This window comes from Ctenocephalides felis, unplaced genomic scaffold (genome assembly GCF_003426905.1).
Source record: "Ctenocephalides felis isolate EL2017-DRISC unplaced genomic scaffold, ASM342690v1 CF-g0.4_SCAFFOLD_01492, whole genome shotgun sequence".
Classification (NCBI taxonomy): domain Eukaryota; kingdom Metazoa; phylum Arthropoda; class Insecta; order Siphonaptera; family Pulicidae; genus Ctenocephalides; species Ctenocephalides felis.
In genome coordinates, this window is record NW_020537646.1 from 52,328,040 (window position 1) to 52,344,961 (window position 16,922).

General features: G+C 31.6%; 1 protein-coding gene across 1 annotated transcript in view; it reads left to right on the forward strand.

Annotated features, from left to right (window-relative positions):
• LOC113370609 overlaps positions 1-16,922 on the forward strand; it is a 57,455-nt gene that overhangs the window by 22,531 nt on the left and 18,002 nt on the right. Inside the window, exon 3 of the mRNA XM_026611302.1 lies at positions 15,649-15,854. Within this exon, the coding sequence (XP_026467087.1) occupies positions 15,649-15,854 (206 nt within the window). The remainder of the gene's footprint in view (positions 1-15,648; positions 15,855-16,922) is intronic.

Below are 16,922 nucleotides of genomic sequence, written 5' to 3' on the forward strand. Positions count from 1 at the left end.
ATTTCTGATGCTCGAAGTCACATCTTTAATTTTGATTCTAAATTTTCTATTAAGCAAATATGAGCTTAAGATATTAAGTAGTTTGGAAAAGTTGTTTTGATTTTATATAGGAGTCCTGAGTGCCAAACCTTATCAAAAGCCTGACTGACATCTAAGAATACGGCTACGCTGTGTTCCTTTCTATTCATGGCTTCAAGAATACGAGACACCGTTCTGTTGCATTGTTGAATTGTAGAGTGATTTTTTCTGAAGCCAAACTGATGGTGAGGAATCCAACTATCATTCGGATGATCTTCTGACAATCTCTGCAACAAAAGTCTCTCTAAAATTTTCGATAATATCGATAAAAGACTGATAGGACGGTATGAACTAGCAGTGTGATGGTTTTTGTTTGGTTTAGCGATCATAATAATTTCTGCAGTCTTCCACGCTGTGGGCCAATAATTGTATTGAAGTATGGCGTTGAAAATATTTGTTATATATAAAATACCTTTTGTAGGCAATTCTTTTAACATCTTTGGAGTAATTTTATCCATACCCGGCGAAGATCTATTTTTTATCCTTTTTATTTCACATAAGACATCATTTGGTGAAAAATGTCCTAACGGTGTAGAATGTATGGGTTGATTTACGAAATTGTTAATTAATTATTCTGGGAAATATTTCGAGCGCTAAAAATGCTACTTAGATGATCAGCAAACGCCTCCGCTTTTTCTTCGTTGCTTTTTGCCCAAATGAATCCGTTTTGGTTGGTTATTTTCAGAGGAGGGTTTTGTTGTAGGGGTTTACTTATGTTTCTGATTGGTTTCCATATGGAATTATCGTACCTATTTAGCTGCAATATATACGACCTGAATGTACAATTCTTCCATTCTTTCATTTTTTCCTCAGCGTGTTATTGAGATGATTAAGCGATGTCTTATCCGTTGGTAGATGAGAATGTTGCCAGGTACGTCTTGCTCTTCGTTTCTGTGCAATTAGCTTCTTAATCTCTTGCGGAATTATTAGATTATCATTTCTTGGAATAATGTTCGGGGTGATCTGCTTGGTTGTTTCACGTACAATCTCAGAAAAATAATCTATATTATTTTCTATATCAATAACGCTTGTAGGCCTAGATTTTGGAAATAATTTTGAATCAAGTATGGATTTGAATTGAATCCAGTTAGAAAGATTGTTGTGTAGAATATGATTGTTGATAACTGGAGTAGGAAATGTGCTAAACGTCACAAGTATTGGAGAATGATCTGAAGAGAGATCGTAACTAGATTCAATATTGAGATTTGAAAGATCAATACCTTTCACAATAAAAAAATCTAAAAGGTCTGGAACTTTAGTAGGGTCAGAAGGCCAATAAGTTGGACTGCAAGTTGAAATAAAGGAGAGGTTATTTTGCCCTATGGCTGCATGAAGAATCTTTCCTTTGGCTGTAGTCAGTCTAGAACCCCAGGCAATATGTTTACAATTAAAGTCACCACCAATGATAAATTTATTACCTAATTGAGAGAAAAATTAAGAAAACTGAGCACAAGAAATTTTGAATCTTGGTGGACAATAAACAGCAGAAACACAAAAATTATATAAATTTGTTTCAACAGAAATTTGAGTTGCTTGTAGAAAATCATCAGAAATATTTGGTAGAACAAAATGTTTATATTATTTTTGATTAATATAGCCGAACCGCCGCGAGCCCTGCCACTTGGGTGATTTGAATTATAAGTAGCGTAGTTATAAATTTTAAAGTAGTTTTTTTCAGTGAAGTGAGTTTCTGAGATTAATAAGATATCTATTAAGTTTAACTTTAAAAAACATTCTACTTCATTTTTGTGAGGTATTAAACCGTTGGCATTCCATTCAGCAATTTTAATTATTTTTGCCATTGCTTTTGTTGTTGACTAACGTGGATAACATATTTATTATTATGGTGTTCTGTTGCAAAAGCTGATTGAAGATATTTTTAAATTCTAAAATAAGTGTTGCTAGAGAATCAGAATCGGGATTTGAAGGTGAATGATTAGAAGCAGAGTAATTGTTTTTTGCAATGTCTGCATAGGATGAATTTTGAATTGTTGAATTTGAGGCCGGAGAAATGTTGTTTTTTTATTATTAGAATTAGAATTATTAGAATTTTTAAAATTTTGGTTATTTGGATTTGGATTTATGACTGATTCATTTACTGGAGATTTGTTTCTTTGTTCTTTAATTTTTTGGAAGTATGAGCAACCGCGATAATTAGCTGGATGAGCACCGTCGCAAAAATAACAACATGCCGGAGCATTCGGATCTTTGGTACAAGCTTTAGTATTATGATTATCACCGCATTTTAGGCAAGCAAATGGTCTATTGCAGTATTTTTTGGTGTGATTAAAGAGTTGACAGCGAGTGCATTGTATAATGTTGTTGGACTTTCTCGGTGGTTCGACGCGTATTATGCAGTTGAATAATTTATAAATGTTATAAATATTTTTGTTATTTCTATTTGGTTCCAGATCAACAAAAAACATATTAAGAGGTTCTTTTGTTATTCTATGTCTAATATTTAGGATATTACGTACGACATGACCCTGTTTTAATAGTTCTAATTTAATTGCATCTGTGCTTGTTGAAAAGAGTACATTTCTAAGAACAACCCTATAAGCCTTCTCTTCTTTTAATTGATATGTATGATATACGGCATTAGTTTCTTTTAGATGTCTGGATAAAGTTCGAAAATGGTCGACAGAATTACATAGAATTTTGAAATGTATTGTTAGCTAAACTTCTCAGGAAATATTGATCGTGCGGAATTATTTCATTTAATTGATTAGACATATCATTAATATCGTCAACTCCGTAAATAAATATTGGAGGGGGCTTACTGACTGGAGCCGGTTTAACTGAGTTGTTATCATTAGCTGTGTCTATTGTTGAAAGGGCCGAAAATCTGTTTTGAATTTTGACATCTATTCCTAATGGTTCAAATGAAGTTTTTCTTTTTTTGAAATTGACTACTTGCCATGAATTAGGAAATTTCTTGACATCAGAATGTGGTTGAGAGAGGCTTGTAGATGCATTATTACTAGATGATATTACTTCCTGCATTGAGTCAGTAACTGATGAAGTTGAACGCAGCGAGATCTTTTCCGATGTAAACATATTAGTCCGACCTTCCTCGCGAGGTATCTTGCTGTATTTGCTGGATCCAATAACGGTCCTTCGTAGTTTTGGGATTTCTGATGGTTTACTGTCCGATTCCATATTCGCTTCTATATCTTGATTGAAATGTAAGACATTTTTTTGATTCCACAAATGCACATTAGAGTCTCGATTATGTATGGTTTTTTGTTATTTAATTATCTGTACACTTTTGTAAGCTTTTCATGCAATTTTAATAAACCGTAAAATTCAAACTGACATGCACTTGTTTTCAATGTTTTAATCGAAAATCACCTGACAACAAAATCATTGCTCCACCAAAAATATTTTGATTGTCACGCAAATCTTTCAGTGTTCTGTCCAGTGCTTCCAGTGACATCTTGTGAGCCATTGTACATTCGTCCAAGATAATCAATTTACATGTCTGAAGTATCTTGGCTATGGCGCTAGTTTTTCTGATGTTGCAAACTGGTGTTTCATTGATTTGCATATTATTAATGCTGAATGTGCAGTTCGTCCAACTTCTAACAATGTTGCTGCTATTCCTGATGATGCCAATGCTAGAGCTACGTTATTTTGCGATCTGATCTTTGCCAATAGCAATGATAACAGGAATGTTTTGCCAGTACCACCAGGAGCATCAAGAAAAAAAATCCCTCCGGATCCACTGTTCACTGCTTGTATCAAATCATCATATACAATCCTTTGATGATCATTCAACTTTGGAACAGTTGTGCGAACTATTTCAGTCAATGTTTTAATATCATACTGTTGCTCTCTTCTTAACTCATGGTTAAATGCATCTTCTACACAACGGTTTGGTGCTGTTAGGCCCAAACATGATAATATTTTATTCGCCATCAATAAACACATATCCTCTATCATGATCAAAGTTTTATTATAAATTTCTGCAGTAATTTGTAGTGCTGGATTGAATGTTTGACAACGCGCACTATGTAAAATATCCTCAGACATGTCATCTCTGTATTTGATCCACAAATCTTTCGGATTTGAGGAAAAACATGTTGAAATTATAATCGCAAACAATGTACGCACTTGATGCGGAGATGAGGATATTACGGCATCCTTGAGCGTATTATCCCAATGCGAATCGTCTTCGAGCAACTGCAACATGTGACATGCTTCACGGTAAGTCGCACAAAGATGTCCATCAACTGTTTTCAATTGTTGAAATGATGTCGGTCCAGGAACATTAACCAGCAATAACCTAAGGTAGTAACATTCATCATTATTTGGATGTACTGTATAAATGCGCCCTATAGCATCTGTAGCAAATATATTTGGATATCCTTCAACCGGTGTTCCTTTTTTACGACGTTGAAACGACTTCGATGATGCGTTCCATGTGTAATAGCGCGGCATATCAGCATACATCAAAGTACGGGCGAAATCATCTCTTTGACAAATTGAAAAGAAACTTGTTAATGTTGCTGGAGGTGGATGCGCCGCTCTATCAACAGCATTAACAGGGTTAAAATATACTCTTTGTCCATTTTCTAAATGGACTGCCAAATGGACTTCAGAAGGGTGTCTTTCATGTATTGGGAAAGAAAAAATTCTCCAAATTGCTTCATTGCTACTTACGTAGCGACCCATCTGATACTCAGAAACTTCATCATTTGTTTTAGCAACAGCGAACATGGCCTGTTTTATATATTTTTATTGATTTGACAGAGTTACAAAATTCTACATTGATGTGTGCTTGAAAAGTTTTGGATAATATCGGGGAGTACGGCACAATCCATCGGTTGTCAACATATAAATCTCGTCCTTTTACCTTCACAACTACATATTGCCCACCATCCGCAACTGATTGCCTTCGATACAGCGGATAACCGTCATTTCCAGTAATGGTTTCAGCAGTTAGATTTCTCGGGTATCGTTTAGAGCACTTGCCGTCAATCATACAGGTCGAGCTATCGTTGAAAACTCCGCAAGGTCCATGTATTATATGTTTAGTAATTATTGCATGCAAATTTGGATCAACATTTTTATTAGGAATCTCTGCTGATATGACTGAATCAATATCTTCTGGCCTCATTTTGTCAATTAACCAGACTAAGATGTGCGCATGTGGAAGACCACGCTTTTGCCACTCAACTGAGTACATCCAGCAACGTACTTGGCCATATACATGATGCTTTATTATGAAATTCAACAAATATTTCAATTTTTGTTTAAAAACTCTGGCAGTAATATCATGTCTATCTCCTGGTGTTTGGTCGTGTATCAATTCTTTCTTAATTTCTATCCATTTCGGGTTACATGTGAATGTAATGAATAGATCAGGGCGACCATATTTTCTAACGTATGTCATTGCATCTTGTGCGTAATCGTGCATGTGGCGCGGGCTTCCAATGTAGGTAGCCGGCAAAATTGTCATTTTACCCACATTGTTTGCATTACCATCGGCAATAATAGCATCACGAAGATGGATGTATTCTTCAGATCGAAGGTGCTGTTGGTTTAAGCGTATGTATGTTAATCGCTCAGTCTCAATTTTGACGTACATGTCAACAGCGAACTGTTGAAAAAGTCGTTGACACATCAAAATGTGGTTTATTTCACCATCACGGATCATCAGCCTGTATGAATAAAAATTCATAGCGCTAACTTTTTTATTGGTTTCAGCACCTAAAATCACAAATAATAATATAGATATTGAGTTAAAAAATATTATTTAATTATGTTTATAATTGCCTGTTATTGGATTAACCATTTTGACACTAAAGTGATACCCATCTTCTCCCTGCCAGAAGATTAACGGATATTGTAAAGCATCATAAGACCTATGAGTTTCGGACACGCGCCTTAATTCATTGTTTCGGCGGTGAAGCACAATATCTCTTGATTGCATATATTCTCCAACAACGACTATAGCCACTTCATCAATTGTAGGTGAATTAAATCTTCCTGCATGCTCACCAGCAGGTGTTTTGTCAGCTCTTATTACAATATTATGGCTGTCTGATGGCATTCGATCAAGTGCCACTTTGAATAAATTTACTAAACAATTGTTGCGATGAAGAAACGTTTGCAGTTGTTGGACAACGGATCGCTTTACTGATGGATTATGAGTACAACGCGTATTAACTTCAGCGTCCTGATTGCCTAGGAAATAAATTTGTAGGAATTGATGATCTACATCTGGTAATGGCAGCAGTGCCCCCAATAGGTGATGAATTTGTCCTTGCACCTTGTAATTTTTTATGACATTTACAATTTATTTTTTATACAAATACAAATTAACATGAGAAACATTATGATATATTACCTTGAACGTCGGCATGAAATTGTTCTGTACTATATGCGGTGCTCCGAAAGATGTCATTTGGAAGCAGTTATTATATTTCTGGATGTTGGATAAGAAGTGTTTAGAGTCATTTGTCATTCCAAAAATTAGTGAGTGTAATGGATCAGGTGGTGGTACCAATTGTGGCAACTTCACCTTACCGCCAGCACAACATAGTCCTGCAGATTCACCATTGTATTTTAAGGCTTTACAGTGCTGACAAATGATCGACATGTCTCCAATTTTTACAAATTTGTGGGCACTGTAATCTATTTCCGGATCATAAGAGAATGCTGCTCGCTCCAGGTTGACTGAAGCATTGCTTCTGCGAATTCGAGAAGTTTCATTTTCGCGTGTGATCGATTTGCAGCAACTTGTTCTCTAAACTCAAGCAAATCTGTCATTGCAATCTGGCTATCATTATTATCAGTCTCCATCTGCCCATCAGTGCGGTTATTACGCGAATTACGTTTTTGGCGTGTTATTTGACTTCTACGACCAATGTCAGGTCTATTTCTTCTCGGCATCGTGAACAGCTGGTATCAGATTTATATAGTATAGATACTACTGTATATAGGGTTTGTGATTCTCCTAAATCACACTAAAACACTATACTTTTTCAGTAACTCTGTATTCGAGTTAGTGATTCTCCTAAATCACACTAAAACACTACACTTCTTTAATAACTCTGTATTCTCACTATCTTTCACAATAACTTTGATTCGGCATTAAGCTTCAAACCATAGATAAAAGAAGAGTAATCAAACAGAGCATTAATCCTTAAGTTAACTAATCAACCAATATTACTTATATTATAGCTAACTTCATACATCAATGTTCGCACTGATGACCGTTGCATTCAAATTTAACTTATTACTAACATAAGCTTAAAAAATGTATAAAACCGAAAACTTAAAAAATAACTCAAACACATAGGAAAAAATGAATTTGAGAAAACATGATGCACATAGGAAAGTAATAAAAAGATTCAATAATAATCAAAGTAACACATAATCATAATTTTCCTCAAAGCTTTAATTTTTTTAGCTTGTTTCTTGTTCTAATTCTTAAAATATATTAAAAAATTCCATTAAATTAAATAAAATGTAAAAAACTTTAAAACAAATAATTAGTAAAAAATTCGTTGCTTGAAATTTATAACACTACATTTATGTAAAATGTATGTTACCAACTTAATATAATAGTATCTATAATATATTAAACTGTGCATTCATTCTAAATGTTAAACACTAAATATGAAGACAATATAAAGCTATAACAATGCATCTCTAGGTGATAAATAATACAAAAAACGATATATATTTCTCAATCTTTATTATAATAATATATATTAATTATATTTATAAATATTTTCGTTCAAAATATAATCAACTAATAAAAAATTTTATCAGCTATGTAAACATTAATCTATTGAAACATTAAAGAATTTTCAGAAACGTCAAAAAATGCATAGTACATTTGTTTTTACTGAATGTATTAGTACATTTGTTTTTACTGAATGTATATACAAATAAAGAAATTAGACATTAGTAGTAATTTATTGTTCAAAGAATTTTGTTTGAAATAATTTAGTAGTCGACAAATTTCTTCCTCAATGAAATTAGTATTTCTTCTGTAATATCGCATGACATAAATGTATATAAATTAATAAGCAATAAACAAATAACAAATATTGTTTAAATTCATCTTATTATTTTTCTCTATTAATTATATAATCAATAACCTTCTTGGAGTTGTAAATGATTATAATTTAGCTTATTATCAGTAAGTTGCAATTTAAAAATTATTTTCCGTGAAATGCTTTATGCTGAGAGTTCTCCGGCTTGTTATATAGCTATAGAAAATGGACATTTTTTCTTTCTCAATTTGCTTTCACATATTCACATTTTTAACATGTGTTCATATTGTAATAAATTTCAATATGTTTGTTTTGACTTTCTTTTTTTGCAATCGTGTATCCAAATTAGTGGCATCTTTGTTATCACCATGACTTGTAAATAGTATGTTCGGGAAGTAATTGGAAAAAGACCCGATCAATAACAGCATTAGTATCTGAACAAAATAAAGAAAATTCTGTATGTGGGATATGTTAAAATATTTCATTTTTTTTATTGTAAATTGGAATGCTGGAAAAACTTTTTTCTGTACACGACCTATTTGGATGATGAAATCATGTAATATAATGCAAGTTCGTACTGCTGATATTAAGCAATTTTCAAACAACTTTGTTTCCGAAGATCTGTGATTTCCGAAGATTACTATCTGTGTTATAATCCAATTTTCTTATTCATATTGCTGTCTATTATAACTTGAAATAAGTGATTAGACAGAAATGTCTATGGAGGCCCCATCAATGAATTTCAAATTTAGGATTTCAATTTGAATAATCTAAATGCTATAATAATATAATTCATAAAATGTTTTGGTAACAGATTTTTTACAATTGTAATGAAAAATTTGTATTGTAAATAGATTGTACTGTAAATATTTGTAATGATTACTTCCATATCTAATTAAACTGCACTTATGTTGATGTCACATGTCATAAAGCGATCTTCATAAGCAATTTTCTAACAACTTTGTTTCCGAAGATCTTGTACTTGTATGTACACATAATTGAGATTTTTATGAATATGATTTCTAAAATTACTATCTGTGCTATAATCCAATTTTCTTATTCATATCGCTGTCTATGGTGTCCCCTTCGATGAATTCCAAATTTATGATCTCAATTTGAATAATCTATATGCAATAATAATATAATTCAGAAAATGTTATGGTAACACATTATTCACATTAAACCAATAAGTACTTGCACAGCACAGCGTTTGAAACAAATTTATTTATTTATTTTTTCATAAGCAAGCCTTAATCAATCAATAATAATAGTATTATTTCAAGCTGTTGATAAAAGAATACAAATAGGCAGTGAGCAAACACTTGAGAATTAAATAAAAACCTCATATAAAATCAAAATAAGCATTCTTATTAGCATTTAAAAATATATAAATAATTAAATTTTAAAATTAATAGAATAACACATAATCTGTTCCAACTTGACTATCATTTATTTGACACATGAGTAGGCGATACTCGATACATCTGTCATTTGAATAATATTGTGCGGGAAGCCATTTTGAATCAAGTGCTGTTTACCAAAAATTTTCAAATTAAAAATGTAAAGTTTCTACGCAAATTTGAAATATTATCTCACCTTTTGGACAATCTCTGGATTGGCAGAAATTTTTCAAGACTAAGACTGGCCAAATCCATTCAGCCGTTTTCGAGTTTTATTCGGACATTTGAAAGACAGCTTCATTTTTAACTTCCCGAAGGAGAAGTTTATGTTTTCATCAAAAAATCCGATTCGCTAATTTTATGTTTTCTCGACGTTTCAAGCCATTCTGAATCGAATGAGACCAAATTTGGAAAAAGTATGTGTGTGTGTGTGTGTGTGTGTATGTGAACAGATTTTTTGCCGTAAATCGACGTTTTCTCGAAAACGGCTGGGTCGATTTTAAAAATTTAAAAGCCATTCGATGTATCTCGACGAGAACTATTGTTTGTCAGTTTTGTACGACGATCGGCCAAGCCGTTTTTTTATAAATGGCAGAAAAGTGAAAAATTTTTCGTCTACGTTTTAGCCCGCAATTCTGAATCGATTTTGAAAATTCAAAAACCGTTCGAAAGATATTGGTTGGGAATCGTGCTGATTAGTTTTTGGTAGAGATCGGCCGGGCCGTTTCCTTGTAATAAAGTTTTTAAAAAAAAAAATTCGACGATTTTTATGATTATTTTTTTGACGATAGATACCATAGTCTTCTAGATCATACTAAAATATTACGGCCCTACGACAACTGGTTCAGCTTTAAAAATTCGTCAAAGTTTGCAAAAATCAGTATGGTCTTTTTGGCATTTGTCAAAATTAGACTTTTGATCGACGTTTTCTCAAAAACGCCTGAACCGATTTTAGAAATTTAAAAGCCATTTGATGTATTTCGGTGAGGACTATCGTTTGTCAGTTTTGTGCAACGATCTGACAAGCCGTTTCTTTGTAATTCGAAAAAACTTTTCGTACACATTTAAGCTCATCCTACCGAACCGATTTTAAAAAATCAAAAACTGTTCGAAAGATATTAGTTGGGAATGATACTGATTAATTTTAGGTGAAAATCTACCGAGCCGTTTTCTTGTAATTAACTGTTGAAAAAAAGTGTTAAATTTTCGTCGACATTTAAGCTCATCCTACCGAACCGATTTTAAAAAATTAAAAACTGTTCGAAAGATATTAGTTGGGAATGATACTGATTAATTTTAGGTGAAAATCTACCGAGCCGTTTTCTTGTAATTAACTGTTGAAAAAAAGTGTTAAATTTTCGTCGACATTTAAGCTCATCCTACCGAACCGATTTTAAAATATCAAAAACTGTTCGAAAGATATTAGTTGGGAATGGTACTGATTAATTTTAGGTGAAAATCTACCGAGCCGTTTTCTTGTAATTAACTGTTGAAAAAAAATTTAAGCCGATTTTCATGGCACTTTTTTTGGCGATATACATCATGGTCTTATAGTAATTACTGTAATATTATGGCCTTACGACAAGTAGTTTAATTTTACAAATTCATCAAAGTTTGCTAAAATTATTATCGTTTTTTTCAAAGTAGGATTGATAAAGAATATTATTTACACATTTTTTTTTATTAAGTCGATTATTTACACATATCGGGAAGTTCATGTAACTTGCCTCAAGGCTAAATACCAAACCAACTAGTTATATATAAGATTATCGACTGGTTAGTTGTATCAATGTTAGTGCAAAATTCTGTGATGTGTACACATTTTTAGATATAAATACTGATGATGACATTAAATTGTATGTCGAAACGTTTGGAATAAAAGATTATTTTATAAGTCTTTGCCTTTTCTTTGTTTGATGTATCGCCCTCAAGAAATTACTCATATATTTCAACATCAAAATTAACTATTAAATCATATATATATATATATATATATATATATATATATATATATATATATATATATATATATAAGTATGTATGTATGTATATACTAGCTGTACCCTGCCTTGTTTCGCTGTGGATCTAAATCCAAACCACACCTTCCAAAGTATTTCCTTGAGCTTTATTTATTTTGATTGCAAATGCCAATCGAACAGGAAATTGCAATCTTCTAAACTGAAATGGTACAACGTTCGGAATTATGGGTATTCTAGAAATGAGAACATCTTCACCTTTGAAAGGCCCCGTTAAAGTCTTTGCTTTCAATATGTTTTTCATTAATTTCATAACTGCAAGTCGCAAGCCTTTGCAAAGTTTTGACTAATTAATATATCGACTAATTAATATATCTAAAAGGACAATTAGCATGATAAAGTTCCTGCAGCTGCAAAATAATCGACAGAGTGCATCCAATTCATCTCTATCATTACCAATAAAGTGCATTTGTAAGAACTTATGGTCACTACCTGGTAATGGGAGAAAAAAATCAGCTTTGTGATATATTTGCTCTTTAATTTTGAAGGTTGTCATGAATTGGTCAGTAACAAATTATATATAGTTATTTCTCTGTATCGTACTTATGGTACTCATCCACTAGGCAAGCAGGCAACCGATCAATTTATGACAAAATGACCAATAAATGTCGGATTGTAAAATTTTTCGGTATTCCCGGCAATCGAACAAAATTTCATTCATTTTTCTTGAACAAAAGTTTGTATATTTCGAACGTGTAATGAGATCAAATCGAGTTTTGTTGCAAAATTTAGTTTGTTTTCATTTTATTTAAACATTGAGTTTCTATATGAAAATTATATTACAGTCTTTTGATTCAACATTAATGTTGTACATTTGCAACAGATGAATTCGGAATGAATTTTGTCGCGAATAAACAGTTACAATAAACAAATTACTCACGTTTTGCATTATATTAGCACCTAATTTTAACCTGAAACATGTCGACTATATATAAGTCCGCAAATGTCGATTTGCAGAGAAATTAAACAACCCAATGACACAATTTTTTGAGGCGGAAATGAAAGATAGAAAACTTGAAAAACAAATTCAATTTTATAATTATTTTTTAAGGGCGAAAATAAAATACGAGTTATTTGATTTTCATTCATATAAATAGAATGTGGTAAACTTTATGTATGTAGGGTAGAGCGGGGCTAGTTGAGCATAGGGGCAAGTTGAGCAATCGAAATATCTCGGAAACTATTCACTGTCCGTTTTGGCATTATATGGCGGAAAGATAGAGGTTTGGGAGAAATAAACATCCCGCGATCGCTAGTTGCCGCTGGACAAATGAGTGAGGCTCACGGCCGTTTTGTTTCTTTTGAGACCAAAAAGTAAAAAAGTAATTCAACACGAGTTTTCGTCTGGTTCAGTCAAATGTTATTTATTTTAGTTGGGTAAATGTTATTCTTCCATATAATTATAGTACTTTTAATATGCACAGACATTCTGGGTATAATTCTCGCGTTTTTTTTTATAAACTCACTTTTATTTTGAAATTCCGAGTTGGGGTTAGTTGAGCATAGTTGCTAAACTTGTTCTGTCACTAAAACAATTACCATTAACTTCCAGAAATTAATTATTATTTTTAAGATTTAAGCTATCTTTGAGTAATAATATAAATAAATAATGATTTTAAACAAAAATACTAAATATAATGGTAAAATAATTCCTAAGATACGATATTGTTTTGTTGATTCTACTTTTCATTAATTATTCAAAGCAAATTACTATAAGTTTTGTTTTCTCTGTCAATAAAGACTATAAATACAGAACTGGTTATTAAAACCTTATTTTATTTCATCACTAATCGACATTGAACCTATGATTTCATTATACTTTCTTAGTGCTCAACTTGCCGCACCTATGGGGTACATTAAGCATACTTGCCTTTTTGCATTTAAACAGCTGTAGCTTTATAATTTTATTTATTACCAGAAAATAGTATTAACACTTTTGTTAAGCGATAAACAACAAATCCATTGAGTCGTACGGCAATTTATTGAGACTTTTCATTGAGGAGCTACATCCGTTTAAGTAAAAATTTGCTCAACTAGCCCCGCCCTACCCTAATAATAAATTTTTTGTAATATGTATAATAATTCTCATTAAATAATAATACATCACCTTGCTGTTCTTACTATATACATTTCAAGGATTTATTATATATAAAGACATTTGATTTTTAATTATTTAAAATATAAAAATATAAATTATTTTTAAACCATTGAATTTACTGATGGATTTTCATTTTGCAAACTAAGGTTTTAATATTTATTATAAATAAATAATGTTCATTTTACATTTAACGAATAATAATGTTTACCCATATAAGTTAGCATATTATTTGATAATACATCAAACTCACAATAATGAACGCTAAAAAGATATTTTAATTCAAACATGTACTCATTAGGCACAAAATCTATTGTTAATTTATATTTTGCATTTGAGTTGTTCTCATTTCAAATACTTTACTATATATTTATATTTAAAAATTTAAATATGAATGAACTCTACACATTGTATACAAATAAATATGAACACATATTTTGCATACAGCAATTTTTAAATATATATTTTTGTATTTCATGAAAAAAGGTATCGTTTTGCGTCATTTTATAACTACGGTCTCATAAAATTGGCAATATATCTAGGTAAAATCTGGTTGCTCCTATCTCCGCCAGAACCTCGGAAATCATTTTCGTCGCCTGGAATATAAAGTTTTATCATTTTACTACGGATCCGCATAAAAATCTTCAACTCGGGTGCTAACGATTCTTTTGTACTATTAATTTGTTCTCGATGTCTTGCGAAATCGAGAATATTGCTCATGACATCATTTTACATCTCTTTTTGTATCTGCCTCTTGCTCATTTTTTTGATTGCTTCGATCATAAATGTCCTAGTGGAAGAGTACCATAATGGTACTGTTTCTCTGTCGAACGTGTGCCCGTTCAAAAAAACATCGTCTGCCTTTGTGATTTATGGTCATAGCATAAGATACACTTTTTGAAAATTGAAGTCTTCTAAAGGGTATAACAAATTCAGAAAGAAATAATATATAGCATTCGCGGTAAAGGTACAATATCACCTTGGATTTTTCTGCCCAAAATAATTGCTTCAATAATGTTGCCTATAATTTTATAATTTCGTACCATATTTTAACTGGCTTTTAGTAATTTTAATATCTAAATTATATTATTCTCACTAATAATATACATTATTACTTAAGTTTATAATTGAAGTGAATTAATTTGTCAAATCCTGTTTACATGTGCCATTCAACCTACGATCAACAAAATTTTCGCAGTAAATGGAGAGGAAAAAAGCGTGTGCCATGCGTTTTTTTTACTGTGCTCCAATTTGCTTGATATTTTGGATATAGGCTCATCTTCATCTTAAGTTCAGAAGTGAAAACAATTTGCACTTCTTCACCACCCCCGGCATCAATTGGATTATAACTTTTTTAATTCTGATTTTATCATAAATTATAATATACTATTGTAAAGGTAATTAAATGACCTACAACTTTCTCTATCATAAATTTCACCGTAACTTTTTGTATTTTGAAACGGCGAAGGGTTAAATGGCTTGAAAGAAACTCGGTTGGACAGCCGCGCACTCTTTAAACAATCATAACCTTATCAATATTTGTGTAACAGAAAAATGATAAAAAGCAATAATTAGTCAGAAAAAGACCTTGAATTTTCATCTATATACCTTTATACGTATTTTTTCTTCTTTCAGAGATATAATAATGAGAAATCGGTTGTTTTTTTTGAATAGATTTTTTTTCATGGAATAATGAGTTTTTTGGAAATCGTTTGTACTAAAGTTGTGGTATTTTCTAGAATCCATCAAGATCTCTTAAACCAAGTTAATTCTAGAGGTAATACGATTATTTTTAATTTTGGTGGAGAACCATTTTTTATCATTTGGTGAAAAAAAAAATATAAACATATATATGCTAGCCAGAACGTATGGATTTTAAATAAATTTCTAAAAACTTTCATACTATTTTTATTGATGTAACGCCCCACTTTTAAACTCAAGTTAAATATACATATATGTGTGTGTGTGTGTGTGTGTGTTTAAAATATACATATCATTTTGAAACAGCTTGACAAAATTGTTTTTTTTAGGGAAATCTCTACTTTATACTAAAAGCGCACCAGTTCTTCGAATGATTATTAGCAATGATGATTTAGAAAATTATGGAACGACAGATGAAAGTAAAGAATTGAGAGAAGTTGTGTATATTTTGAAAAATCACGATCTGGTCACACTTGATGATAGAGATCAGCTTAGTAGACTAATTATCACATTCAGATTAGGAGATGGATATAAGGTAAATCACAGTTACTAGAATAATAAATTGTTTGTAAATTTCGCATGTGTGTAAATATTATTTAAAATTATATTTATTACAACTATTTAACCCTACTCTTATATTCAATATATTATGTCATTTTTTAAATGCTACTTTCGAATACAAACAGTATGAAGAAGAGTGTATTACATGTTTAACGCCGTATTAACTAATTAATGATTGAATAAGATTGAAGAATTGTAAACTAAGAAGAATTTGATAATTAACTAAGACTAACTAATGCTAACGATGGTTACGAACTCGTAATGTTAAGTACGATCAAATCACTGCGTTTGAAAATACACAAAACTCTAAATTGTTACTTTTTATTACCACCTCCTATCTTTTAAGTAATCTAATCATTTTCCGTCCCGCGTGCAGTGAATATTTTTGACTTAATATTAGTTCAGATTTTTAACTTCCCGTAGGGCAAGTCATAGTAATCGCAAAAAAAAATCGAAAATGAAAATTTTTATATACTTTTACGTTTCAAAGGTTTCTAAATATTTTGGCATACCTTAGAAAAAATGGATGTATGTGTGTGTGTATGTGTGTGTGTGTGTGCGTGTGTGTATGTGTGTGCGGATACAAATTTTTGTCAACGATTTCGGGAACACCAATCAACCGATTTGAATAATTCAAAAAACATTCGATTCGTATTGATAAGGAGACGTGTTGATTAGTTTTTGGCAAAGGCAGGTCTAGCCGTTCCGAAGATACGGGACAAAAAGTGCCAAAAATGGTAACTAAATTTTTAAGAGAACGGAGCGTCCGATTTTAATAATTCAAAAAACATTTTATTTGTATTATAAGATGAAGAATTGGTCAAATTTTCATGAAGGCAGGTTTAGCGGTTTCGGAGATCTAATAAAAAAAGTAAAAAAATGCCATTTGGCAGTCAAAAATGACGATTAAACATATGCTCATCAAATTATCAGATATTTTGTAGAGATTTTAACAATAAGTATAAATTTTGTTTTGCATTTCTATGGGATCCGTACCAATGTTTATTCGCTAGACGGCGACGCGTCGCTTACGCGCTTTGAC